Source organism: Mesoplodon bidens (assembly GCF_964165515.1).
Source record: "Mesoplodon bidens genome assembly, chromosome: 11".
Lineage (NCBI taxonomy): Eukaryota > Metazoa > Chordata > Mammalia > Artiodactyla > Ziphiidae > Mesoplodon > Mesoplodon bidens.
In genome coordinates, this window is record NC_138167.1 from 65,373,097 (window position 1) to 65,401,043 (window position 27,947).

The window sequence follows — 27,947 nt, forward strand, 5'->3', positions numbered from 1 at the left end:
GCCTCCCGCCGCCTCCCGCCGCCTCCCGCCGCCTCCCGCCGCCTCCCGCCGCCTCCCGCCGCCTCCCGCCGCCTCCGGACCATGGACCCCCGCAAAGTGAGCGAGCTTCGAGCCTTCGTGAAAATGTGCAAGCAGGACCCAGGCGTTCTGCACACCGAGGAAATGCGCTTCCTGAGGGAGTGGGTGGAGAGGTGAGACCCGGGCCTGAGGGCCGATGGGGGAGGGAACAGGGACGGCGGGAGGGGGAACTGGGCCCGAGCTGGCGCGGGGCGGAGGAACCTGGAGCTCGGCCGCGAGTCTCGCTCCCTGGCGGCGACCTCGAGGGGCTCGTGGAGGATCGGGAAGCTTAGATGGTTCAGAGGCAGGGAAGGAAAAGGCAGAGCTGGGTTCCCTCTACTCTGAGGTCGCCAGGGGTGTGTCTTCGGCGAAATACGGAGATGCAGATGGTTGCGGGCAGCAGGGCACTGTAGCCGTGAGGGGGAGGGGTGAAAGCGGCAAGACTTCGCTTTCGCATGGAGTTGTTTTTCTTGAAATCTCTGGTGTCCTGCTGAGGTCGCAGTGACACGAAGCAGCTCCTTTACGCACTGTGCCTTTAAAAAGTGGTGTGATAATGTGTAAGTCACAATAAAAGTGATTACTTTTACAATTACAGCGATTCTAAGTGCGTAGAATTATTTTGGGAATCGCTTATTGTACCTCCGTAGTGGCAGTGCCATCACGCCAAACACTTTTAAAAAACTGATTTTTCAAGGACCTACATGTTAACACGATCTATTCTTGTTATCTTTAACTCCAGAGTACGGCGCTACGAGCGTGGAATTAATTGGACAGGCATTGTGCCAGATGCTAGCTAGGAAACAGTATAAGTACAACCTATTTAGGGATACAGATGGATAAGTACAGAAATTCGTCTTGATATTTAGCATGTAATAGAGATTTGTATTTTTCGTATTGGAGGGGAACTTAAGGGAGAAAGGGAACTCTTCCCCGAGATGATTTTTTAGAGTCAGTACCCCTGGTGAGGAATTTAAAAGAGATGACATACAAATTGCATCTCACGGTGATAAATAGTGTAAAGCAATATGACTCCTAAAAGGTACTACCCTAAACGTTGATTTGTTTATTTTAGTAATATTTTTATAGGGGAAGATGAACCAACGATTAGCCAACATTTGAAAGAATATTTCTTCCAGTGAGCTTGTTCTAACGAAGAAACTTAAGTTCAAATCTATCAACGTTGTCTGTGGTGGGATAGTAATTTTTTCCTCTAAGAAGTTTCTCAGTCCTTTTCTCCCCGCACCAGTTTTCTAGCTACTGTAAGATTTTTGCTCATGTTATTTATGTAAAATTCTGAGAACACTTACAATTAGTTACCGTAGTAGCTTAATAACAGTTGTTAACAGTTAATACCGTTTTGCCAATTGTGCTTTTTAACAGAAAAATTTTTAGGACTAGGAATTGAGGTCTAGATTTTAGTCATTTTCTCTGTTGAGTAACTTGATCCAAAAATGTCACTTAAGATATTTGTATGCTTTTGTCCTCCTCTTATTTACTCATTGGAGAAGAGAGCCTACAATTAATAAGTTCTTAAAATTCCAGGTAAAGCGTACCTATACTGCAGGAAGAAGTATCTGGCATCAAGAGTGAGCGTTATATTGAGTGGATACAATGTTATGTTCCACTCCTAGAGAGGTAGAGAGAGGACACTGTGAGGAAAAAGTTAACACGCATCCCAGAACAGTGTTGTAACTTGTGCTGGAGTGATTGTGGCTGTGTAGAGAATTCCGATTTATGGTCTGAAAATTTTGTCAAGTGTTGTAGTCTCTGAAGTGTATCAGTTCCTCTCTTTTCTGTCTTGTTATCAGTCTTCTTAAAGCAGTCCAAAGTTATAGGAGATACGGCTGAATCTGGAGACTTCTGCGTCCAGTAATATTCCTAAACCTAATCCTACTTTTAGGGTTCCTCAAGTAGAAACCATCTCAGGTTTTCCTTTACTGCATACTAAATTAGTCATGGATATCCAGGCTTAGACATTGAAGAACAGTCCATTTGCTTATTTGCCATAATTTCTACTATTGTTTTTAGCTTAAAATTTTATTTGGTTTTAAGAATATATAAGTTTAATAAATTGAACAAGAGAAATGTGAAGAAAAAAATTTTGGCCCAATAGTCAGTGGGAATCAGGGAGACTACATTCTTTCCAAGAAATATGTTTTGGAATATTTTTGTTTTTCTAGGGGGAGAAATATTTTCTGATGCTATTTTCTCCTGTATCACAACTCGGTCTACTTTGTATCTTGCAGTTACTTTTTTTTTTCCCGGTACGCGGGCCTCTCACTGTTGTGGCCTCCTCCCGTTGCGGAGCACAGGTTCTGGACGCGCAGGTCCAGCGGCCATGGCTCACGGGCCCAGCCGCTCCGCGGCATGTGGGATCTTCCCGGACCGGGGCACGAACCCGTGTCCCCTGCATCGGCAGGCAGACTCTCAACCACTGCGCCACCGGGGAAGCCCTGCAGTTACTTTTATCCTTTCATTTTATGGCAATTTAAGATCAAAGGGGGTATCTTTGTATTCTAGTCTCCAGCACAGTGCATGCATGGCACATGGCTTTTCAGCAGATATTTTAAATGAAGTGAACAGGATGCATTTGTACCCTCAGTGAATTTAAAATATAGCACCCAGTTTTTTGTACATGTGTGTAAGTAAATATAGCACAGAGTAGGTTTAATGTTACCAAATTAAGAGAATTATGACTGAAGTCTTGTGTAGTCCCACATAAATGCCTATATTGGCAAAGTCCAGTTTGCAATTTTGGCGGAGAACTATCTTGTTTTAAATCTTGGAAGCATGAAATGAAACTTCTGTACCTATAAATTGGTGTTACCTTCCAGTAGTTAACTAGAATTTGGAATGTGAGAAACTCTAAATCTAGTTTATGAATAAACCCTCTTGGGTTTTCCTCCCAAGTTTTAAATTTTTTTAATTTTTTGGAAACAGTTTCTAGCTTGCAAACAAAATGCAAGTATAGTACAAGGAACTTTTTTCCTGAACTATTTCCAACACTCTGTCCCCATCACCATTTAGGGTGTGTTTTCTGCAAACAAGGACAGTCCTCTGCAGTACAGTCATCAACTCAGGAAACTGATACTGATACATTAATAGTATCTAATCTTCAGAATTACATGTTGCACTTCGTTGTCATGTCTCTTCGTTCTGAAATAGTTCTTCAGTCTTTCCCTGATTTTCATGACCTTGGCAATTTTGAATATTATGGGCCAGTTATTTTGTAGAATTTCCCTCAATTTGGGTTTGTCTGATATTTCCTTAGGATTAGATTTAGTTTAACATATTAGTTAACAGGACTATCACCTCCCAAAGTTTTAACATAAATTACACTGTTAGGACTGTGTTTGGATGTCACTCTAAATACATTCCTGGATGCTGCATTTTGAAACTTAGGAAAAACACAGTTTAGGAAGTCTGGTGCCTTCATTAAAATATAACTGCAAAGAACTGGTATTTGATTACTGTGCTCTTTCGAAAAGTTTTTCGGTAGAATAGAATTTTAAAGAATTTTGTCCTGTTTGTATGCTTGTTCCCTATCATTAAACCATTTCACTTTGCTGAATTGCGTAGTTAGATGTTTTGGATTGTGTGATGATTTAATGATTGGCACATGGGAGCCATTTTTCCTTATCAAAGGTACTGAGTAACTGAAGATTTTTTTTGTTACTGTCACATTAAACAGAATGGGAAAGGTACACATTTTTCTTAATTGAATGGTACATACAAGAAATTGCAAATTTTGTTTCTCATTACATTTGTTACTTTGCATTTATACTTTTACTTCATGTTGGCTTTATCAAAGGATACCATTGAGTGAATAGGCAAGTCACAGGGTGGGAGAAGGCATTCGCAACTTGTAAAACTGACAGAATGTGCATATGCGGAATATACAAAGAACACCTACAAACATGATAGACAGCCTAATAGAAGGCTGGACAAGAGGTGAACTTTACAAAAAAAGGTTTTTAAAATGATCAGTAAATGTATGAAAAGAGACTCAAATTACAATAAGATACCACTACACACCTGTTAAAAATGCTAAAAATTTAAAAGATGGACAGTAGCTAAGTGTGAAACAGATGAATTCTCATACACTGGTAATAGATGTGTAGGTTGGTAGAAGAACTTTGGAAAACCAGTATCTATTTAAACCCAGTATACTCATACCTTATGTCCAGAAATCCCACCCAACTGAAATTAATGTAAGCATGGCTCTGATAACTCTAGTTATAAAGAATCGATGCTTACACGTGTTTTGGACTAGGTTCCTTACTGTTTTCCAAGTTAACATATCTCTGTTTTACATAAAAGTTAATGCCCTCTTGTGATCTCCAGCTCTCACTGTTGTGGACTGCTCTTAATCCACCGAATTTTTAAATCACTGGACTGTTGCATGTAGCCCTTATGCTTCAGAGCCTGCCCCAGAAGGAGCATATAACACTAATTCTTCATGGTCTTATTTTTTCCTTATTTTAAAGTTAGTTATGTATAACTCACTTCGTTGGCCTGGAGTATTTGGGAAAGAAGGGCTTGCAAGGCCAAGAAGAAATTCTAATGGGTGAAGTTTAGAGGTGATAAGGAGAAAATCTACAGTGTGAGGGGCATATGAATATAACCAAGAAGAATCCTTGTAGTTACTAGTCAGAGGAAACAAATGTTTTGAATCATTATACTGTGACTTCATATGGTTATTTTATAAACTGCCTATTTGAATTTAATTGAGCTATTCTTACTAAATGTCAAACTTTTGATTCAAAAATTCAAAGTTTTGGATTCAAGTATATCTACTGAATTCTAAATTAACAACTTGTACAAATGATTTTGTCATTGCATGTTTCTCTGCCTCATTTCATTTTTCTCTGGGAATGGGCAGAGAAGCTATATAATTAAGTTTACTAGACTTAGTGAGACAAGGAAAGGGTTAGATTTTTGTTAACCAGTATCCTAAAAGTAAATAAATTTTTAAGCTGAAAGAAACTTACAATACTGAAGCATTCAATGAGTTTACCCTTAAAGGTTTGAAAAGGTAACTATTTAAATATGTAACCTTTTTCTCAGCATAAATAAATGTTGCTGGGCTTACTGAATTTTAATTTTCTAAACAAATGTCTTTTCTTTCATCTTCCTCAAGCATGGGGGGTAAAATACCACCTGCTACTCATAAAACTAAATTGGAAGAAAATACCAAGGTAAGCTATGAATTTCATTTGTATGTTTAGTGGTAAAGTACTATAAGGTTTCTTAGGGATGTTTGTCACCTTCTGCCCTCAAATTGCCATTCCTGATTTCCCCGAGAAATCACTTGGAAGTAAGAGCTTTGTGAAATTTCTATTTGGACATCAAATCTCTATAATCTGATTTAACACTGAGAATGTGGTGTTGAATGTTCACTATGTTGTATAGAGTAAGTGAGAATAAATGCTGGATGTATGTTATATGCATGACCTGTAAGTGGTAAGCTCTGTGACTGTGTGCATTTGTAGTCTTCATCTTTTTTTTTAGCCACTCAGGGCTGCTTGAGGGATCTTAGTTCCCTGACCAGGGATTGAACCTGGGCCCACAGCAGTGAAAGTGCTGAGTTCTAACTACTGGACTGCCAGGGAATTCCCATTCATCATTTTTGGTTGTTTGTTTGTTTGTTTTTTAGCACGTAGCATAGTGTTTTTGTAGGTACTTTATTAATATTTCGAAAGTAAATGAAAAAACAGCCCAAATTAGTTACTCTCAATTTTTTCTGCCCTACCACCTGAGGGATATTTCTGAGTGTGGCTCATGGAGTTGCTTTAGCATATTTGCCAAAAAGGTGTGTACAAACAGGAGGAGGTTGCTGTATCTAAAGTTTAGAGATGGGGGTGGGGGAAGATGTACTCTTAATGCTCCCTTGGGACTTCCCTGGTGGCGCAGTGGTTGAGAACCGACCTGCGAATGCAGGGGACACTGGTTCAAGCCCTGGTCTGGGAAGATCCCACATGTTGTGGGGCAGCTAAGCCTGCGTGCCCCAACTACTGAAGCCCATGCACCTAGAGCCCGAGCTCTGCAACAAGAGAAACCACCGCAGTGAGAAGCCCGGGCACCACGACAAAGAATAGCCCCCGCTTGCGCCACAACTAGAGAAAGCCCATGCACATCAACAAAGAAGACCCAGTGCAGCCGAAAATAAATAAATAAATAAATAAATTTTTTAAAAAAAGAATGCTCCCTTTGGAATTCCTTTTTCTCCTATTTTCTGCCTTCATGTCTAAAAGGTTTTTTTCCTCAGTCTTCTGACTAGCTGTGTTAAATTGATAAGAAAATTTGCTGTTTTATTATTTAGCATATCTTTGAACAGTGAAATGAGAGAAGTTAAGTAAAAGCTTCAGAAGAAGTAATTCTTTTTTTTGGTGAGTCATTTGTCAGAGTTTGGTAGATTCTGAGCCTTAGGTAAGATATTTTGCCATGTGATAAACGTGTGAAGACAAAATTGTATTAACTTATATCTCTGCTAAAAAATTTTTATTTTGCGAAAGTCGTATGTGTTTGATTATGGAGAGTTGTGGACTACAGTGCCTGTTAAGGGTGTTACATAATATGTGGTATATCCACTTTATTAGCTTCCTAAAATCCAAAATTTTTAAAATTCTAGAACTCATTTTCTAAATGGTTTGGATGAGGGACTGGACCTATACTTAATTTAATTAATTTATTTTTATTTATTTATTTATTTATTGGCTCCATTGGGTCTTCGTCGCTATGCGCGGGCTTTCTCTAATTGCGGCGAGCGGAGGCTACTCTTCGTTGCGGTGCATGGGCTTCTCATTGCAGTGGCTTCTCTTTGTTGCGGAGCATGGGCTCTAGGTGCTTGGACTCAGTTGCGGCACGTGGGCCCTACAGCACACGGGCTTCAGTGTTGTGGCACGTGGGCTCAGTAGTTGCAGTGCATGGGCTCTAGAGCGCAGGCTCAGTAGTTGTGGCGCGTGGGCTTAGTTGCTCCACTGCATGTGGGGTCTTCCTGGACCAGGGATCAAACCTGTGCCCCCAGCATTGGCAGGCGGATTCTTAACCACTGTGCCACCAGGGAAGTCCCTTTAATTTAAAAAGAGAAATAAAAATAGAAAACAAAAGCTAGTTTACCAAAACAAAACAAGAAAGAGCATCAACAACTGAAATACAGTGTATCTGAATAGTTTATACATAAATCGGTATAAATTAGTAGCATATATGTTGGGTGTGTTATTAAATGCTGATAGCATTGTTTGCCTTCCTTTTGCTAGGAAGAAAAAACGGATAGTAGGAAGGCGGAGGAAAACATAAAGACAGATGAACCATCAAGTGAGGAGAGTGATCTAGGTGAGGAGATGGTAGTTAGTTTGTATTTGATAATCTCATGATATGGTCCTGTGTTGATTTTTACTAAATTGACTAAATCAGTGCTATCTAATAGAAGTATAACGTGAGCTACATATGAAATTTAAAAATTTCTAGTAACCATGTTTTAAAAATTTAAAGCAGTTGAAATTAATTCAAGTAATATATTTTAAACAATATGTAAAATGTTAACATTTCAGCATGTAATCAATATGGGAAAATTATTAATGAGCTGTTTTCCTTTTTTCATATTAGGTCTTTAAATCCAGAGTATTTATAGCATATCTCAATGCAGATATTACATTTTTAATGGAAATACTTGATCAGTATTCAGACTTCATGAAATTTGTATTTGAATAAGTTGGGTCAGATACCCAGGTTTTTCTAGACATACGTAAAAGTTATCCAATAAATGAATCAAGTACCAAAAAATTATTTTCCTTTAGTACCTGCATCTGTGTTAATAAAACTGGTTCAGTTTAGAAGAATTGATGTCTATGCCATGGGCTTGGGGTTTTATTTGTTTGTTTGGTTTGGTTTTTTTAGACTGCAGACTGACAAATTTCTTCATAAATTTGGAGGTCCTTTAAGACTATAAATATATACCCCAGTTATTAACTGGGAAGCCTCTTAATTCACAGAACCTATCTAAAAGCTAAAAAAAAAAATACTTATTTTTCAAGTTTTGAGTCCGTTGATCTTTGGTATATTAGAAAGGGTTTGTTGTTTGGGGGCTTAATCAGATCTTTTACTTTTTGTAAAATTGTTTTAGTCTTACAATTTTCTAACAGTTACCATGACTAATATTTTTTTAAAAATTAACTCCATCTAAAAGCATTTTGTGCAGGAATCAAGCTGTTTTATAATTAGAAAAAGTTACAAGCTCAGTTCCTGTTAAAAATTGATTAAAAATTTATTGTTGGATGTTAATTCTGATTTCAGGTAGCCAGTTTTAATTTCATTCTTTTTTGACTGTTGAGAGGAAACTGCTTTTATCAAATTTACTCTTTGCTAAAAATGTCTCCTAATGTTTATTGTTTAAAAAAATTTTTTGATATATAACAGTTACTTTGTTTTGTTTATACAGTTGTCCATCATGAAGTTTGCAGCATAGCTCTTTGTAGTGCTATCTTTGGGGGTCAGTTCTGTACGAGTAGTATACCTTTAGTTTAAAATTTATCCATACTATGTCTTCAAAGGCAGAAGATGGTAAAATTAAATATTTTATCCTGATTTACATCAGAGTATCACTATAACTTGTGCTATTTAAAATATTTAAAATATTTTTTTAAAAAACATAGTATATTGGTGTGTAGAACACAATATTTCAACTGAATCAGTTTGTTGACACTGACTAAATCAGTATGTCTGTGTAATATGTAATAGAAATAGAAACTATGCACTTGCCAGAGTACCTACTACAATATGATAATAAATACCTTGCATTATGTGACTATTAAAATGAAATATAGTTTTACCAAAACAATAAGATTGTGTTTAACAGGGAAATATTTTACAGTGTACCAGTTTAAATAAAATTAACAAAGTAAAATATTTAAATTAATCTAGAGTAAAATGTTCAGTTCATCAGTTGCACTAGCCAAGGTTAATTAATTTTTCATAGCCTCGTGTGGCTCGTGGCTACTATATTGGATAGCACAGGTCTTATTTTCATTTTCTTAACTTCAACAGAAATTGACAATGAAGGTGTGATTGAACCAGACACTGATGCCCCTCAAGAAATGGGAGATGAAAATGTAGAGGTGAGTTCAATGGCTTATTTTCTGCTTGCTGCCAGGAATGTGAAAGCCTACCTACTGTAATAATTTTATGACATATCTCTTCTAGGAAAAACGCAAGTTGAATCTTTCTCTGACTTAAGGCATCTAGGAAAGCATTTTATTATTTAAAATATTTGTGAAAATTCCCTTTATTTTTAATCATACTCTCTAACAGTCTCTGAAATACTTGTTTTCTGTTTACCTATTTCAGTTTGCATCTGGTTCAACTGCTCTTGAGACTATAGAGTTCATCTAAAATTTATTTCTACAAGTGGAATTGCCCGTTAATGGGATATCTATCGCCAGTTTTCTAAAATGGTTTTGTCCCAACAAAAGATAGTGCCCTCAAGGTGGTGAAAATCGGTTCTTGGGAGGGGGGCTTGAAAAAAACTTAGGTGTTACAATGGTTAGTGGTACTCCAAAGGTTCATAGCACATTCACATATGCACTATATCTGCATTATTAAAATGGAGGGGGTGAGAAGTAAGAAAAAATTGCCTAAAAAGGCTCTTTGGGGGTTGATAATGAAACAAATGAAACAATATACGAATTGCAGCTTAAAAGATTGGTCCAATATTCTCACCAGTTCTTGATATTGTCATTTTTCATCTTTGCCAGCCTTACTATGTGAAATGATATGTCCTTGTGGCTTTTAAATTTGCATTTTCCTGATTTCTAATAAAGTTGACATTCTCATGTTTATTGGTTATTCACAGGTGTTTGTGAAGTCTTATTCTGACTCTTCCAATTTTGTTTTTACTGGTTCATCTCTTGCTGATTTTTAAGTTCAGTTTATATTCTGCTAACAGTTGATGCCAACAATTTGTCATCTGTGTGCTCCACATTTTTTTCTACTAGTTTGTGGTTTCTCTTCACTTTCTTTACATTGTCTTAGTATACAAAGTCTTTTTAAAAATTTTTAAATTTTAGTGGAATATAGTTGATTTACAATGTTGTTAGTTTCAGGTATACAGCAAAGTAATTCAGTTATACATATATATCTATTAATTCTTTTTCAGAATTTTTCCCATATAGGTTATTACAGAATATTGAGTAGTGTTCCCTGTGCTATACAGTAGGTCCTTACTGGATATCTATTTTATATACAGTAGTGTGTGTATGTTAATTCCAAGTTCGTGATTTATCCCTCCCCCCATACAAAATCTTCTAATGCAGTTAAATTGAAAGTTCTTTTATATATTATGCTTTATGACCTTAAGGTTGTAATTGCTGTAATATACTGGTTTTTTCCTTCTGAAAATTTTATGTTTGCCTTTCACCTTTAACCATCAACACCATAATTGAAAAATCCTTTTCCTCACCAATGCCAAAATACACAGTTTCTGTATATGTGTGGGTCTGTTTTGGTGTTTTCTTGTTCTGCTTGTCTAATTTTTTTCCATGCACTAATAACACATTGTTGTATTTAGCTTTATATTAAGTCTTGTTATCTTGTAGGGCAAGGACCCCCAACCCTTTAGGAGTATTTTTGGTTGCTATCGGCCCTTTGTTCATGCATATAAATTTTAGAATCAGATTGTTATCCCCCTCCGTTAGAATTGCATTAAATCTAAATTAACAAATGGAGAAGCGACATCTCCTCATTGTTGAGATTATCCATGAATGTGATATCTGTTTTATTTTTAGGTCTTTTTTAATGTCTTTAAATAATTTAACTTTTTCTCCATAAAGATCTTGTGCATCTTTGTTAAGAGCGAATATAAATACTTTGTCAATATTTGTTAAAAAAAATTAATCATGTTCTGTTTATTGATGGTGCCGTTCATCTCGGTGTGTCTAGGTTTATAATACTTTTTGTTTATCCTACTTGGGATTTACTGGGCATCGTAAATCCTAGGGTTAACTTTTTTTAGCTCTGGAATATTTTCAGCTAGTATCTCTTTCAAAAATGGCCTCTTTCCCATTCTCTCTACTCTCATTCTGGAGCCGTAGTTAGATACAGACTTTTTCACTATTAAGTTCCGTCTCTTTATCACTCTGACGAATTATGTATGCTTTCTTCGTCTTATCAGCTGTTCCATTGATGTTTGAGTTTGAATGCTTGTTTTTCATTTTGATACTTTCTCTTTGATTCTTTTTAAAGGCCACTTGGTTATTTATAAGTCTCTTGCTCCATACTCATTTTCAGAACTTGCATTTATTTTCTTAAACACATTAAATTCTTTATCGGACTGTTTTCCTGGTCTTATTCTCCTGTTATTTTTCCTGACTCTTGCTCATTGAGGTACTTTGTTTACTGTAGTTTGTGTGTGTGCGTGCGCATGCACGTGTGTGTGTGTTGACCATGAGTTCTTGTAAACTTTACCTGTGGAAAGGTTTTGAGGCCTGAGTACAAGGTGTGTTCCTCCAAAGAGAGAGATGTTTGCTTCCATCAAGACGCTGAGTTGGTGCGACCAGCTCAAGGATTACTTCAGATTCTCAGAATGGTTTTTTCGTTGCTTATTTAACTACAGAAGTAACGTGAATTCCAGTGGAAAGGCTGGCTTGTGGTTATGAATTTTCAGGGGAGATTTCTTTTTCTTCTCTCTAGGTTTCCCTCTTTGGGACAGGTTTATTTTTGATATACCATTATGCCTGCAGGTATAGGCATTTGGGGTTCCAGATATGTTTTCGAGGATGTCTGATTAGACAACATACATTTGTTTCACCTGAATCTAGACTTTGTTTCATGTGTCCTGCACTATCTTCAAAAACAGAACTGCAAGGTCACCCAGTTTGACACCTTCCACAAGAGTGATAGCAGATGGAGCACTTGGCACCTGGCTGGATTTCAAGCCTTCACTTTATTTTGTTGTTTGAGGATTTCTACGTTCTTAGGCCAAAGATGGCTTTTATTGATAAAAGGTGTGTTTTAGCCTTGTTCAGAGTATCATGTGCATCATATTGCCATAAACTGAAGTCGTCTTTTTGCAAATTATCCTGGCTCTGTAGGATGTCTTATTATGTGGAAAAGTGTGTTTTCCTTTATTCTTTTTAAAAGTTTTAGTTTGTCCAAAACTTGTAGGGATTTTTGTTGGAAATGCTTTGAATTTATTGAGTAACTTGTGGGTAGATTGATACAGTTGATAAATTTTTCATGAGCACGGTATATATCTGTCCTTAGATAGAATTTAATCTTTTCCCCCACTCCCTCCCATGAAAGTCTTGTGTGCTCTTAGAATGGTATCTTGTTCTATTATATTTTATAATTGTTGCTGATGTGGAAGAACTCTGGGTTTGTTTTTTATTTTGCTCTTGTATTCTCTTGTTGTTCTCTTCAGTAAAGAGAACTTTACTGAATTTTCATAGTAGATCTAATAGCTTGTCAGTTCTATTAGATTTTCTAGGTATGTGTATAAAGACAGCTGGTATTTTCCTTCCAGTTTTTAAATGTATCAAATCATTTTCTTAATGATTAGCCAGCACCTTCAGTAATATTTTACAGTGATCGTGATAGAGTGGATTTTTGTTTGTTAAAGAAATCGCTTCTTGTAGGACGTTTGCTATATGTTTTCATTATTAATCATTGTACTGTCAGCATCTTGTACGGTGTTTGTTCTATCTAATATAGGTGCTCAATAGATGTTCATTGGACCAAAAGAATGAGACATTTCTCTTCTAAGATTCAAGCCTCTTAGGAACTAGCTTTTCCACTTGTGGGGAGACTGGGTTTTAGTACAGGTGTACCTCCAAGATCTCATTGTGAGTTAGGTTCCAGACCACCACAATAAGGTGAGTCACACAAATTTTTTGGTTTCCCAGTGCATGTAGAAGTTATGTTTACACTATACTGTAGTCTATTAAGTGTACAATAGCATTTTGTCTAAAAAACAATGTACATATCTTAATTTTAAAATACTTTATTGCTAAAAAATGCTAACCATCTGAGCCTTCAGCAAGGCATAGTAGCAACATCACAGATCACCATAGCAAATACAATAATGAAAAAATTTGAAATACTGGAAGAATTGCCAGAATGACATGAAGTAAGCAAATGTTGTTGGAAAAATGGCTCCAGTAGACTCACAGCGTTGCCAGAAACCTTCAGTTTGTAAAAAGTGCAGTGCTGTCTGCCAAGTGCAATAAAACGAGCTATGCCTGTACTTGTGAATAACTAGAAAGGATTTGGTAAAAACTAGGGCAGAAAAACCTGCTCAGATGGGGATGGAGGGAAGCAAAAGTCGTGTCTAGGGCAGAGTATAGGGAATGAAATTTATTATTTAGTATGAAAGATTAAAATGTATCCTGTAAGATTTCTTACTAATCCTTTATTATAATTATCCTCTTTGTTCCCTTGAGACCAGAGAAGAATGAGTGGAAATGGGGGTTGTGACTACCACATCCCTAAGAAAGTCCAAATTGTTTCCTCCTTCCCTTTGCTTTTCTACTACTTCTTAGTTGATTTTCAATTTCCCCATAGATAACTGAGGAGATGATGGATCAGGCAAATGATAAAAAAGTGGCTGCCATTGATGCCCTAAATGATGGTGAGTGATTTTTTTTTTTTTCTCTTTGCTACATTTCCTATAGTAGTCTGAATATTCTCTTTTCTGCTTCTCCACTGCAGTAACTATTAATGGTGGGAAAATGGAAGGGAACTTAAATTTATTGAGTATATGGTACTGGAGGAGAAAGCGTCCTGTCCTCCACTCATCCCTTTCCCATTAATAAAGAGGCTGAAATCACTCAGGTATCAATTATCTTGCCTCAGGGCGTGTACAGATCCTGATTGTAACTCAAAGACTGTACTTTCCTGACTATAGTCTAGTGTTTCTCCACTAACAAGAAGCTTTGGAACCTTCTTTATAATAAAAGCCTGATGGGAAAAATCTTAAAAAAAATAATAATAATAAAAGCTGAAAGGTTTTCCCCAAAAATGGTATTAGATCAATGATCCTCAACTTTTTACATAGTAACACCCTTGACAGATATTGTCCATCGATACAACACTCTTGTTCTAGTTTCTGCATGTTAGAACCCCTTCAGAAAATCGTATCAGAGTGGGAGAGTGCTGGTAGTATTAAGTATTATGTTTAATTAGTTAAAATTTATAAGAACAAATTATTTATTAACTTGGGTACTGTGCAAACCCCTTTATAGCTGTGTGGTGTAGTGTGTCACAATGCCATCATTGAATAGATGCTATTGTATAATGCTATTGTGCATTTGTACTCATTCTTACACTTAGAAGATGGCTAAAGTTTTATTTTAGAATGAGTTCAGTATTGATTGCTGTTCAGGTTCCTTTTGTTTGTAATCCCACCACCTTCTTAGCTTAAGTCCTTATATGTTTATACTATTGCAGTTACCTTAATAGTTTGTCTACCTGACATGTCTCTACTTCATTGCTTTCTATTCACTGTCCCTAGATCATTCTTATTTAGAACTTGTTTTTATTGGTACACACTCCTTTGCTTGTAACCTGTGACTAACTTTTGTATACATTTTGAAGCTCATCATAGCATTGGACCTGCTAGAGTCAGATCCTATATTTTGCCTTCCCAGCCTTACTCTTTTTGAGTATTAACCTTCCATTCCAGCCAGACCTCACTTTCCTAGAATGTTCCTTTACTTGTGCTTCTCTGTAAAGCTCTTCTTCACCTATTTCAACTTTTAACTTGTACCCATCAATTCATCCCAGCCACTTCTCTTTCTGACCATTCCTTTTCCACACTAATCTTTTCTTAATTTCCCTACCACCTAAGATTTCTATTTACCTAGCATATAATTGTGCCTTCTACATTCCTGCCAGCTTTATTATATTTTAATGTGCATTATTTCATTAAAATCTCATACTAGTCCCATTTTACAGATCAGTGAATAATCTGAGGGCTTAGAGGGGTTTTGACTTGCCTAGGGTCTTACTGTGCCATACTATCAGCTCATTATTTTTGTCACTTATTTTGGCATATTGTCTTGTATTTTTTAAATTTACTTATATATTGTCTAAGCAATATTTAACAAAGTGAAAATGAAGCAGCCACCACCTAATAAGTCACATTTTTGTTTTTCCTTATTTTTTCCCAAGCTATGTTTATGTGTAAATATAGCCTAGTTCTAATTTTAGAATAGGTACAATTTTATGGTGTATCTTACAGGGATAAAACACTAGTATTATAAGCTAGGGATTATAGGTTCAGGCCCCACCTGGGGTCAGAGAGGCAGGAATATAGTTAAACCCTGGGTTTAAGGAGCCCAAGTTTCTGGGTTTGAATCCCAGCTCTGGGGCTTACTAGCTACGTAAACTTAGAGAAGTTACTCTCTCTGCCTCTGTTTTTGTTTCCTCCCTTGTAAAATATGGATAATAATACCTACCTAATAGGGTCATAAGGAATAAATGAGTAAATGTGTATAATATGCCTAGAATAGTACCTGGTACTAATATTAAGGTACTGGTACTATTCTTAAGACCTTAGTGTTTCCAGCTGTCACATTATTAGAGGTATTTCTTCTATGCTTTTTCCGTTTAATATATTTATTCAACAAGTATTTATTGAAGGCTTACTATGTTCCAGATGCCGGATATACAGCGGGAAACAAAGCAGACCAAGTTCTTTACTTTGTAGACTTTATATTTTGGGAGAACAAAAATAAAGAAATTTATAATATAAAGTTAGGTGGTAATTAGTGCTATGAAGAAAAATAGAGCTGAGTAAAGGGATAGTCAATGATGGAAGCTATGTTTTATATAAGGTGGTCAGGAAAGCACCTGATGAAGTGCAGGGAACAAGCCGTGTAAAGAAGCGCTTTTGGGGACATAGCGGGGAACAAATACAGAGGTTAATTGGGAGAGTGTTGGGGGCAATTACGTGTTCAAGGAATAGCAGAAAGGCCAGACTATCTGGAGTGTGCTGAGCGAAGGGATAAGAGTGGTAGAGTTGAGGTCAGAGAAGTGCTTGGGGGTGGGAGATGGGTGGTGGGAAGGTGGTGAAGAGGACAGATGGTTGACAGCTCACTAAAGAACTTGGTAGATCATGCTAAGGATTTAGGATTTTATCCTTGATTATGCAAAGCAATTGAGGGTTTTTTGACTAGGAGGGTTTCATAGTGAGAAGAATTTACTTTTGAAAAGGATTATTCTTGCTACTCTATGTAGATCAGATTTTAGGGGCAAATTAAGGGTATGTTAGTTTATTGGAGAAGTAGAAGCCAAGACATGAGTTGGTGTGGCAGAGGTATATTAGGAAAATACCTGTGAGGCAAGGTGGGGGAGCAGGGAGAACTGGAGGAGTCTGGGAAGACAGTGAGGCTATCATGTAGGTCTTACCCCTCTGTAGGAGAGATGGAAGGTTGTGTAGGAAAAGTCTTCAACTGTGTGTGTGTTTCTAAAAGTCTAGGCAAGCCAAGGTTGCCCATTAGAGGAGTTGCATGTCTCACAAGAATGGGCCTACCTGGGTATCCTTCCTGTATTCAGCCATTAGCTGGGAGCAGCTTATGGAGTAGAGCCTTGAGCCTAGAAGGCCGCGTTCTCCATCAGTTGTGCTCACTGCAGCAAATCTAAGGTGCATTTTCATGACTCCACAGAGGGAGGGAAGAAGTTTTTGTAGTCCAGGTAGCTAATGATGATAGCTTTGCATTGGGGCAGAGTTTCCCAAACTTGCTCTGTTTATAGTGTCCTCACCATTTTCACTTTTTTCACAGCACTCCTAGGCCAAAAGAAATACATAAGAGTTTAGTTTACAATGTAGTTAGGTTCAAACAATTTAATAAGTATCTATGCCCTAACAAGTTAGTGATTGTTTGAAAAAAATAATACAGACAAATGGAAAGAAAATATATTTAATTTCATTCTTTAATAACCATGTTTTCTAGTAACCTGTGGATATATGTTGGGCATTAAACGGCTTCTCAGATCTTGGAATCAGATTGGACGTTGCCACCCTCACTGCTCCACATCTCTTTTTCTACAGTTCTTGCTTTTTTATCATAGAAACAACTTTTTAAAAAAATAATAATTAATTAATTAATTTTTGGCTGCGTTGGGTCTTCGTTGCTGTGCGCAGGCTTTCTCTAGTTGCGGTGAGCAGGAGCTACTCTTCGTTGCAGTGCGCCCGCTTCTCATGGCAGTGGCTTCTCTTGTTGCAGAGCATGGGCTCTAGGTGCGTGGGCTTCAGTAGTTGTGGCACGCAGGCTCAGTAGTTGTGGCTCGTGGGCTCTAGAGTGCAGGCTCAGTAGCTGTGGCGCATGGGCTTAGTTGCTCCGCGGCATGTGGGATCTTCCTGGACCAGGGCTCAAACCAGTGTCCCCTGCATTGGCGGGCGGGTTCTTAACCACTGCGCCACTAGGGAAGCCCTATCCTTTTAACTTAATGGATAAAAGAAAATGTAATTAATAGAATAAAATTGACTTATCCTTTGATTTTATCTAAATTTAAAAGCCAATGAGTCCTACCAAGAATGTGGTATTCTAATATTTTTTAGGGGGGTTATGTTCCCCAAAATTGTCTGTCTTGAGTGATTTACAGTATAGGTATGGTAAAGATTTTGCTTTGAAGAGCCAGTTTTGTATGTTAATTTAGAAACTAGTCTTACTAGGCTAAAAGGGAAATGTGAAAGGCTAATTTAAGAGACCAACAGTTTTTATTAATATTTTTTATCCACTATTTCTCAATAAACTTTTGTTTCACTTTAGGTGAACTACAGAAAGCCATTGACTTGTTCACAGATGCCATCAAGCTAAATCCTCGTTTGGCCATTCTGTATGCCAAGAGAGCGAGGTGAGAACTCTAAATAAAAACTGATTTCTGCTTATTTGTTTAGATAGAATTGCTTCTGTGGCAACCCCCAAAAAGTTACTGTTTGAAATGAATACTTTTTAATATCATACTTATTTTTTAGTGTCTTCATCAAATTACAGAAGCCAAATGCTGCCATCCGAGACTGTGACAGAGCTATTGAAATAAATCCTGATTCTGCTCAGCCATACAAGTGGCGAGGGAAAGCACACAGGTAAATAATGAGACTTAGTTATTTTCAGGGCTCTTTAAGTTTAAATCTGATGTTTTAATATACCTTATTTTAAAAAAAAATTGTGGGATTTCCCTGGCTGCCCAGTGGTTAAGACACTTCGCCTTCTAATGCAGGGGGTGTGGGTTCGATCCCTGGTTGGGGAGCTAAGATCCCACATGCCTCACAGCCAAAAAACCAAAACATAAAACAGAAGCAGTATTGTAACAAACTCAATAAAGACTTTAAAAATGGTCCACATCAAAAAAAATCTTTTAAAAATTGCCTAAGGATTTAATTTTAATATAATACATGCTCAATATGTAGAATTGAGAGAATGTCATAAGGAACAAGTAAGAAAATAAAAATTCTTTTCACTGCTTCCATTCAGTGAATACCAGTGTTAACAGTTTTTGGCCACATATAACCAAATGTAAGGTAAGGATTTTTCTCAGTTATCTCCAAGAAAAGAGAGTGGCTTTATATCAGTGTCTTATAAACTTTCTGTTATTTTCAGACTTTGTAACTTAACATTAAACAACCAATATATTATGGAAAAAGGAATATACTAGCTTCAGACTACTTCGATCACTGTTAGGTCACATGAACAGTCAGATAAGGGGGAAAATAAAGAGGTGAATTTAACCCAGATCAGTAATCAAACCTGGAAGCAAAACTTAATATACAGATGAGTCTTTGTGGTTTGGGATGAAATGTCCTGTGCTATTTACATCTTACATGGATTGAAAAGGTATTGTGCTTCAAGTGTGGATGGAGATGAAGATGAATATGCTTGGGACCAACTGTATTAGGTGACTCAAAAAGTAGCTCTAGTGATTATGAAGACAGATGTCAAAGATACAGGTAAAAGATTGGAAAATTTGTATTAATGCTCTCTGGGTATATGTAAGGTCATGCATTGTTGTTGATTGTCTTGAGATCGACCCCATTGGTCTTTGAGCATTTCTTGGCCTTCTGGTGTAAGAACTCATTTTGTACTTTAGCTTGGAATAGACCAGGGACTTCCCTGGTGGTCCAATGGTAAAGAATCTGCATTCCAATGCAGGGGACGCAGGTTCGATCCCTGGTCAGGGAACTAAGATCCCACGTGCCACAACTAAGCCCCAACGCAGCCAAAAAAGTAAATAAGTAAAAAGTAAATTAAAAAATACATACATATAACATCAAAGAAAGCCATTAAAAAACAAACAACTTGGAATAGACCATTTCTCCAGAAAATCTTGGTTTGTTTTAGTAGGGATTATTTTGTGGGAACTGAAGTTTGGCCACTAGGTATGTTTATTGTTTCCAGGATATTGTCATTGTCATTTCAATTAACAGTCAGAAAAAAACATTTAAAAATAATGATTTTAGGGAAAGAAATTGAGAAATTTTGGGTTTATACTGATATTCTCAATTAAAATTCAACATTAAATGTTTTCCATTTTGTATTTTAGACAGTATTCTCCTAGAATCATGCCTTAAAAATAATATACCCTTTAAGTAAAGTTTATTTTGCAGTTCTTTCTTATCCCTAGGCTATGTCTCACTTAAGATATACAGTTAGAATACTGGTTTAAAAATTATTTGAATTAATTTTTCCTGTATGGTTTATGTTGTTGATGTGATAAATAATTAGCCTCTTTTTATTTCTGTTTGTATTCAGGGTTTGGGCTTGCTTTATTTCTGTCCTTTCTGATTTAATTTTCTTATTTGAGTATGTAAAACATTTGCATGTTTGAAGAGTCAAAACTGAGTTAATAGGTATACCCAGAGAAGTCTCATTTCCACTGCTATCTCCTCTACTCCATAGTTACCTATCTCCACCAGCCTTTAGTTTCTGATCCATCCCATCTCTCCTTTTTATTTTATTTTTTATTTTTTATGGTACGTGGGCCTCTCACTGTTGTGGCCTCTCCCGTTGTGGAGCACAGGCTCCGGACGTGCAGGCTCAGTGGCCATGGCTCACAGGCCCAGCTGCTCTGCGGCATGTGGGATCTTCCCGGACCGGGGCACGAACCCGTGTCCCCTGCATCGGCAGGCGGACTCTCAACCACTGCGCCACCAGGGAAGCCCCCATCTCTCTTTTTTAAATAATATGTGCACACGTGTTGTTTTCTATCCCATATAGAAGGTAGCATGCTGAATACACATCATGTTAACCTTGTTTTTAATGAGTTGAAAGTTGTGGCTCTATATAATTTTAAAAAATATAATGTGAATATTATATTTTAAAAATAAAAAAATAACTGTGAATTAAAACAATTTTTTAAAAGCTTTTAAACATTTTTTAGTAGAACAGCTTCACAGTTACCATAGAGGAAATTTAAACTAAATTTTTATGGAGTGGAACATAACTAATTGAATTGGTTCATGAAAATTTGTAGTTGAATATCTAAACCTCTTCTGTAACAGTCCTTTTTTATAATAAGGAAGTAAGACACCATGCTACATAAGTGAATATGTGTAAAAGGCTCCAAAAATTACTTAAAATCTGTTTCAGACTTTTGGGCCATTGGGAAGAAGCTGCCCATGATCTTGCCCTTGCCTGTAAGCTGGATTATGATGAAGATGCTAGTGCAATGCTGAAAGAAGTTCAACCAAGGGTATGGTAAAGTAGAGAAGGGAAAAGTCATTACTAATGGCTCTAGTACTTAACACCCTAGCAGTAAATTAACTGCAAAACAGATGGAAAGAAAAAATCTTTGGAAGTTATAATCTGTAATCACTTAAATTTGTGTTGAACTCAGGAAATCTCATTGGGTTTTCATGCTTTAATTTCTCATGCAGTATTACGGCAAGCTATGTTATTTTGTTTGCAAGCCTGCAAAATTATAACCAGAAGGTTAGAAATGGAAAAGGGGCATCAAGTTTACAGCAAAAGAACAAATAGAAAATTTATAAAATACAGCCCAAGATTGAGTCTGGTTTGTCCTTATTTCTATCTAAAATTGTTAGTTAAAACAACTTTCAGCTTTGTGGGAAGTTCAAGAATTTACTATCAGAGGCTTTAAGATGGTGGAAGTTTTATTGAATTTAATCTATCAGATGATTTGATTTTCTTTCTTTTTGTAACAGGGCTAACTCAGCAAGGTTATTGGATGAGATATTCTAGAACACAAGGTTCTTAAAAAATAATCATAAACAAGCTAAAATAATGGTTGAATATTATTCTGTGAATAAATACTAGATTCCAAAAGTTTGGCATGGACTATGTACTAGTGCCTGGTACATATTTTCTCTTGATTCTTACAGTTAAGACTAACATACTTCTCCCTGCCCCCTCATTTTATTGATGAGGAAAACTTCAGTATAGTTAGACTGTGGGAAGTAACTGGTATGTGTGTTCCCAATCTCTGCCTTCCCATGGCAGGTATCAGGCAAAAATTGTCATGCAATTTGACATCTATTTGTCATCCTTGCATTAGGTAATTGTTTGAAATTTTTAACACTTTTCTCTAACTTCAAATCCCAGCCTCTTTTCTTTGTTTCACAGTAGACTTGTTAAAGCCTGAGTTAGGTCTTTTTCTATAGGGTAAATCTAACCCATTTTTCACAACTATGTGTTGAATTAAATCTCTCCACAAAGAAAGTAATTCTTTAACAAAACCATTGATTTGTGCTGACCTTATTCAACTTTCAGAGAAGACATTTTTCTGTGGCTGTTTCTTCCCTAGGCCCAGAAAATTGCTGAACATCGGAGAAAGTATGAGCGAAAACGTGAAGAGCGAGAGATCAAAGAAAGAATAGAAAGGGTCAAGAAGGCTCGGGAAGAACATGAGAGAGCCCAGAGGGTAAGGTTTCTATACTTAAACCATTAAAGCGAAATATAGTAGATAAGACTTTTTTGGATATCATTCTAATTCCTGGCTTCTTGTTAAATAAAAAGAGCTGGCTGCAGTTCTGTGGGATAGTGATACTACTCAAAGGAAGTTTTCCTTCCCTTCATTGCTTAGTCTTCAAATTCTTAAGTGAGTTTGTATAGCACCAATTTATATCCTTGTTTGTGTTCTCCTAAAATCAAGACTTTTTCCTGATCAAGTAATTAATTTAAAACTTGGCAGTATTATTTGCTTTCTTTAGGATGCAAGCCCTGATATTTTAAGTTTTATGATTACTTCCGTTGTAATAGTGGATTCATAGCTATTTAAAATTGACTCTAGTTATTTTTTAGTTTTAGTTACAAATCAAAAATATTACTTGAAATCATTACCAAAAGTAATACTCATTGAGAATCCAATTGAAAATTGTTTTTTTGGGAGATGGGGTGTCTCCTTTAGTCCAACATTGCCATTTGAAACTTGTCATTCTTGTAAGTCCTCTAACTAGTTTATTTTACAATTTTTTCATGGTTTTGCATGGATAAGGTAGGCGTGGACAGCAGACTTCCCCCTTCTTATTATATAATTTATTTCCTTTTTGTATTAAAGGAGGAAGAAGCCAGACGACAATCAGGAGCTCAGTATGGCTCTTTTCCAGGTATTTTGAAAGAAAAATTAAAACTCTTAATATTGTAAATAATTGGGTAATATTCTGATTTGGAGGCTCAGGTATGTACATTGTATTTTGTACCATTAGTCCCTGGAACACTGAGTCTTTAGAATGTCAGCCTCTAGAAAGTTTCATTCTTGTTAAAAATTTTGTTAGTGGAAATACAGTATATTATTTTCCTCATATGTTGAGCAGTATACTTTTTAAAAATAAAAGTTTACTGAGGTCTGAGCATTGTATTTTATTAAAAGACTATACGAATTTATTATGATGTAAGTATTAATTAGAGTATTCCTAAATGGCCGTAATGGAATTATGTTCTATTATACATTGATATTCATGAGGATACTAGGTAAAAGCATAGAATCATTAAGCACAAAAAGTTCCGCATCCAGCATAAAATTAGTATATCAACACATTCTTCCCATTCTTGCAAATGTCAAGTGATCAGACATTACTAGTGAGGCAAAGCCTTGAATGATAGCAGAGGCCTATGCGATACAGGTAGAAGAGCTGTTAAAAAGGCACTCCGAGGATGCTTCCTGAATGAGGCAGTGTGAAATTTACGTAAAGCGAAGAGTTTTTTTTTTTTAAGTTCGTAATTGTAATGGGGGATCAGCAGCTGCAACTAGCTTTCTTGTAAAGGTTTATAGAGGCAGCTGCACACCACTTAGGCTTCCCTTGCTTAGAATTTACCACATGGTCAGAGGCTAGAATTGGTAGCCTCTAATCTGAAAGGTCATGTGCAAGCAACTAAAAAAAAAAAACAACGAAGGAACATACATTGGGGATGACTTGGAGAAAAAGCAAGAAAATAAATTTTAGGTCATAGCTTACTTTCTGTTTATAAGATAATATCTTATATCAGGTACCTTTGTTTTAGAAAATGACCACTAATGTGGACTAGTACTAGAGATAATATTTTGTTATGTGGGTTTTATTATATGGATTTGACAAGCAGACTGGCTAACTATTGTTACCTTGGGTCAGTAATTTTTGTAGAAAGTAGTTTTAAAAAGTCAGCAGTAGCATAAGAAGCTAGAAGTTGTTTTCAGGCCCCCGATTAGATCTCCTTATCTGTGATTGTTAGTTATTTATGGGCACGTTTGTATTGTTGACACAGATGGAAATCACTGTGTTATAGGTGTTTCTTCTTTATGATAGCTTTATTTGTAATGACCCTTGATCTGTAGATTAATGTTACCTGTATTTCTTTTTAGGATGTCCCTATATTGGTGTTAATTGTGATTTTAGGATACCTCCGATGGACATAAAGGTTTATGATAGTGAAAAACTGAGTAGAAAAGTTTGGGTTTGTAATCTAAAAATATACTGGGAGAATTAAATCTTTTTTACTAGGGCATTGTTTTCAGTGTAAAAAAGAGACACCAGGACTGCTTGTTAAAAATGAAGATTTTCAGTTTTACTTTCATAAATTTTGAGGCAGTCAGGGTGGAGATTAAAATCCACAGCTTTTTTTTTTTTTTTAATTTTGGCTGAGTCCTGCAGCTTGCAGGATCTCTGTTCCCTGACCAGGGATTGAACCCGGCTCGCGGCAGTGAAAAGCACTGAATCCTAACCACTAGACCACCAGGGGACTCCCAAAAATCCACAGCTTTTTATAACAAGCATTTCAGGTAGTTCTTGAAGGAAGCAGTTAGCTTAGGGGAATATAGTTTTTTTGGGGGGAAAAAAACCCCACTAAACTCTTTTGAATTAACTTTAAATTGAAACAGACAAATAATATTAAAGAATGAGAAGATAAGATACAAGGTGACTTACGAGAGTTTTTAATTTTATAATTCCAAGGGACTGTTAATTTTCTCTCTGAGGTAAGACTAGTTTTCTTTTTAAAGTTTTGTAACTAGGAAAAAAATATTTACAGCCTTATTTTTAAATAATGTTAAAAATTGTGTCTTGTTACATCAAGTTAGAATGTTCAGACTACTTTGTGTTTAGTAGCACCCTTGTTCTTTGTGCATGCACATGTGTTATTTTAATCAGGAGGAAATAGTGTATTCTCAGACTGCTTGGGAATATGCTCGGTGTCTGTACAGATCTTTCATTTATTCTTGTAGGTGGCTTTCCTGGTGGAATGCCTGGTAATTTTCCTGGAGGAATGCCTGGAATGGGAGGGGGCATGCCTGGAATGGCAGGAATGCCTGGGCTCAATGAAATTCTTAGTGATCCAGAGGTTCTTGCAGCCATGCAGGTAAGACTTGGAAGAACAAAGTTGGACTTTATATCACTGAGGCATTTCTTTCATAGTTCTATGTGGAGACAGGTTAAGGTTACTCTGTTAGCCATATTTTATTGAGCTGAATTACCAAATAGCTTATTATGCAGTTGTGACATTCATGTTCTTTTTTTCAGAATGAGTAGCTTAAGTTTTTAAAAGTGGTTTATAGGGAAGTACTCTGTAATAGTTGGTAATTATATCCCGTTGTCCTTTTCTTTGTATCAAAATTGTATATCCTTTTTTTCATTGTCTGAAGTGACATCATTGAGTTGGAGTTGGAAGTACACATTAATAATATTTACGCTTCAGGGACTTGTCCAAACCTGAGTTGACTTAGCCATGACAAAATTTAAAGGTCTGAATAAAGAGATAGGATTTAGGATAACAAAACTGATGACCCATAGAACATTTTTTTAATACTAAACATATATATATATATATATATACACATATATATATACAAAGACACACCTTTCTTTGCAGGATCCAGAAGTTATGGTGGCCTTCCAGGATGTGGCTCAGAACCCGGCAAATATGTCAAAATATCAGAGCAACCCAAAGGTTATGAATCTCATCAGTAAATTGTCGGCCAAATTTGGAGGTCAAGCATAATGCCCTTCTGACAAATGAAGCCCCTGCTGAAGAAAAAGCAACTTAGATCACCTAATGGATGTCGCAATAATACAAACCAGTGTACCTCTGATCTTCTCATGAAGAAAGCTGGGGTGCTTTGAAGATAATCCCTACCCCTCTGCTCCAGATGCAGCTGGAACATTTTACAGTGGTTTGCCATTAGGGTATTCATTCAGATAATGTTTTCTTACTAGAAGTTTAAAACTTTAAACAATTTTTAAACCTTAAAAATATTTAAAACAAAAGGGTGTGTTAATCCCTACTATTTTCTTTACTAATCATTTTGTTTTTTTCCTTTGAATTAGTTAGGCAAGGAAGATACTTCAGTGTGGAAGATTTATGGTTCAAGTTTGAGTGAAATAAAGATTTATTAGTGGGAGGCAAATGTAACATTTAAATAGATAAAGTTTGAGTTGAATATGTGGTCACTGAGGCATTTTGATTTGTCTTTTTAATTGCTTTATTATTTTAAATGATTTGCTTCCATGAAACTCTTGGGACCACCAGTATTGCAGTAGGACCTGGGTAGGGACTGGAAGTACTTGGCAGGGCAGCAGTAATCTTACTACATTTTATATAATGTGTACCCTTGTGCAGATGCATTTAAATCTTACACTGGTGAAAGGATGATTTTTATACTGCTGCAGTAAAATTGGATTACTTAGCTCTGTTCTTGTCTGATATCTAAAATAAATGTTTCACATTTACACACAGGGGAAATAAGGGAATACTTTTCTTTTTGTATTTCTGTGTTTAAAATGTTCTTTTCAGGGCTTCCCTGGTGGCACAGTGGTTGAGAGTCCGCCTGCCAATGCAGGGGACATGGGTTTGTGCCCCGGTCTTGGAAGATCCCACATGCCGCGGAGTGGCTGGGCCTGTGAGCCATGGACGCTGAGCCTGCGCGTCCGGAGCCTGTGCTCTGCAACGGGAGAGGCCGCAACAGTAAGAGGCCCACGTACCGCAAAAAAAAATGTTTTTTTTCAGATCAGAAAATGCCCAACTCTTTGTCTGCTTTCTACTGGTTTTCACATTTTTTTCATCCTACTCTTGGGGTAAAGATGATGCTTTTTCACTAGCGTCATCATTGCTATATCATTCACAGCATAATTATGCAAGCATATTTAACGCTGGGTTTAATTTAATATGTAATACAAATAGTGGCTATGTAGGGTAATACCCATAATAGCTGCAGTTTCTTACTTGGCCAAGAGATTTCATATTTAAGTGTTAGATTTCCTCTTTGGTGAAATGTTAACATACCAAAAGATGTTGGAAGAAGGGATTCCCTTTGGTGTTTGGTCTCCTACTTAGGAAATATCTGTTGCAGTTAGAGTTTATCTTGTAGTATTAATTTTGGGAGGAGTTTGAATTAATTGATACACAGAGGGGAATCTAAATTCCTAATCCAGCATGAACTAAAAAAATTGATGAGATTCATGGTGGTTCTTCTTTGTGGAGTTCTCAGCATTGTGAAAGATGCATTGTTCTTTTCAGCTCTTAAATACTGCAGCCATGTCCCCATCTCTCCTTATTCCTTCCCTGTCCTCCAAGGATAAAGAAAATGATAAATTTTCTGTTGTACATCCAGTTCTTACATTAAATGAGGCTAAGTCCAGGCACTGTACCAGGAATTGCTAGGTTTCTACTTATTTTTCAATGTAAAGTGCTAGTTTAAAAGCAGTTTCAAGGGATGAGACCCTCTGTACTTTGCTTATTTGAAGAATCAATGGTAGGAGCAGTGAAGTAAATTCCATGGAATACATTTCTGAAATCATAAGTAAGTTGATTTAAGTTTTTACCCTTTGCTGTACGCAAGCAAATAGAAATGCATCTGTTAAGTGAGAAAAGCTGTATGCTGATTACGCTTTTTAAACCCTTTACAAATACTCAGCATATAAACTTGAGTTTGAGCTTGCTGGTGTTCTTTTTGTTAATATGTGTTCGCCTTTCTCAAAATTTCCAGTGTGTGCTGTAATTCAGGACCAGCTGCTTCTGGATTTTTCATTTGATTTACACATTACCTAAGTACATTCTAACATTGCACATATTACCATAAGTGGGTAAAAGTAAAATTGGTCTGAAAATGTATCCTGTGCTTTTTAGACTTTTAAGTTAATACAAAGTACATCTTCATTTTTGTAGAAACTGAACATCATTTCTAAACCAGAAATGTTCTGTTCTTGTGCCAATGATGCTATAAGAAGGAAAACTAAAGGACTTTTTTTCTGCTTAAAAATATATAGTTAAATGAGGGGTTTAAAAAAAAAAGAAAAACACATGGCAATCTTTGTTTCTGGCTGATTCACAGTAATCAATGGCATCATTATTTAAAATATATATATATATATAGTAATTGGATATTTCTAGCTACGTTAAAAATAAAAAGTGTGGCTTCAGACTGGATATTGACTTTTCCCACCACCACTCCCCTTTTTTTCAGCACATGTT

At 36.5% G+C, this 27,947-nt stretch overlaps 1 protein-coding gene across 1 annotated transcript; it reads left to right on the forward strand.

The window, feature by feature from the left end:
- The first annotated feature begins 52 nt into the window (after positions 1–52).
- On the forward strand, positions 53–27,902 carry ST13 (ST13 Hsp70 interacting protein). The gene is made up of 12 exons (XM_081248118.1): positions 53–191; positions 5,198–5,255; positions 7,317–7,392; positions 9,103–9,173; positions 13,612–13,678; positions 17,823–17,907; positions 18,029–18,139; positions 20,640–20,742; positions 21,814–21,930; positions 22,567–22,615; positions 24,706–24,839; positions 25,350–27,902. Exons 1-12 carry the CDS (start codon positions 82–84, stop codon positions 25,476–25,478), a joined length of 1,110 nt encoding a protein of 369 aa, XP_081104244.1. The 5' UTR covers positions 53–81; the 3' UTR covers positions 25,479–27,902.
- Positions 27,903–27,947: the final 45 nt, after the last annotated feature.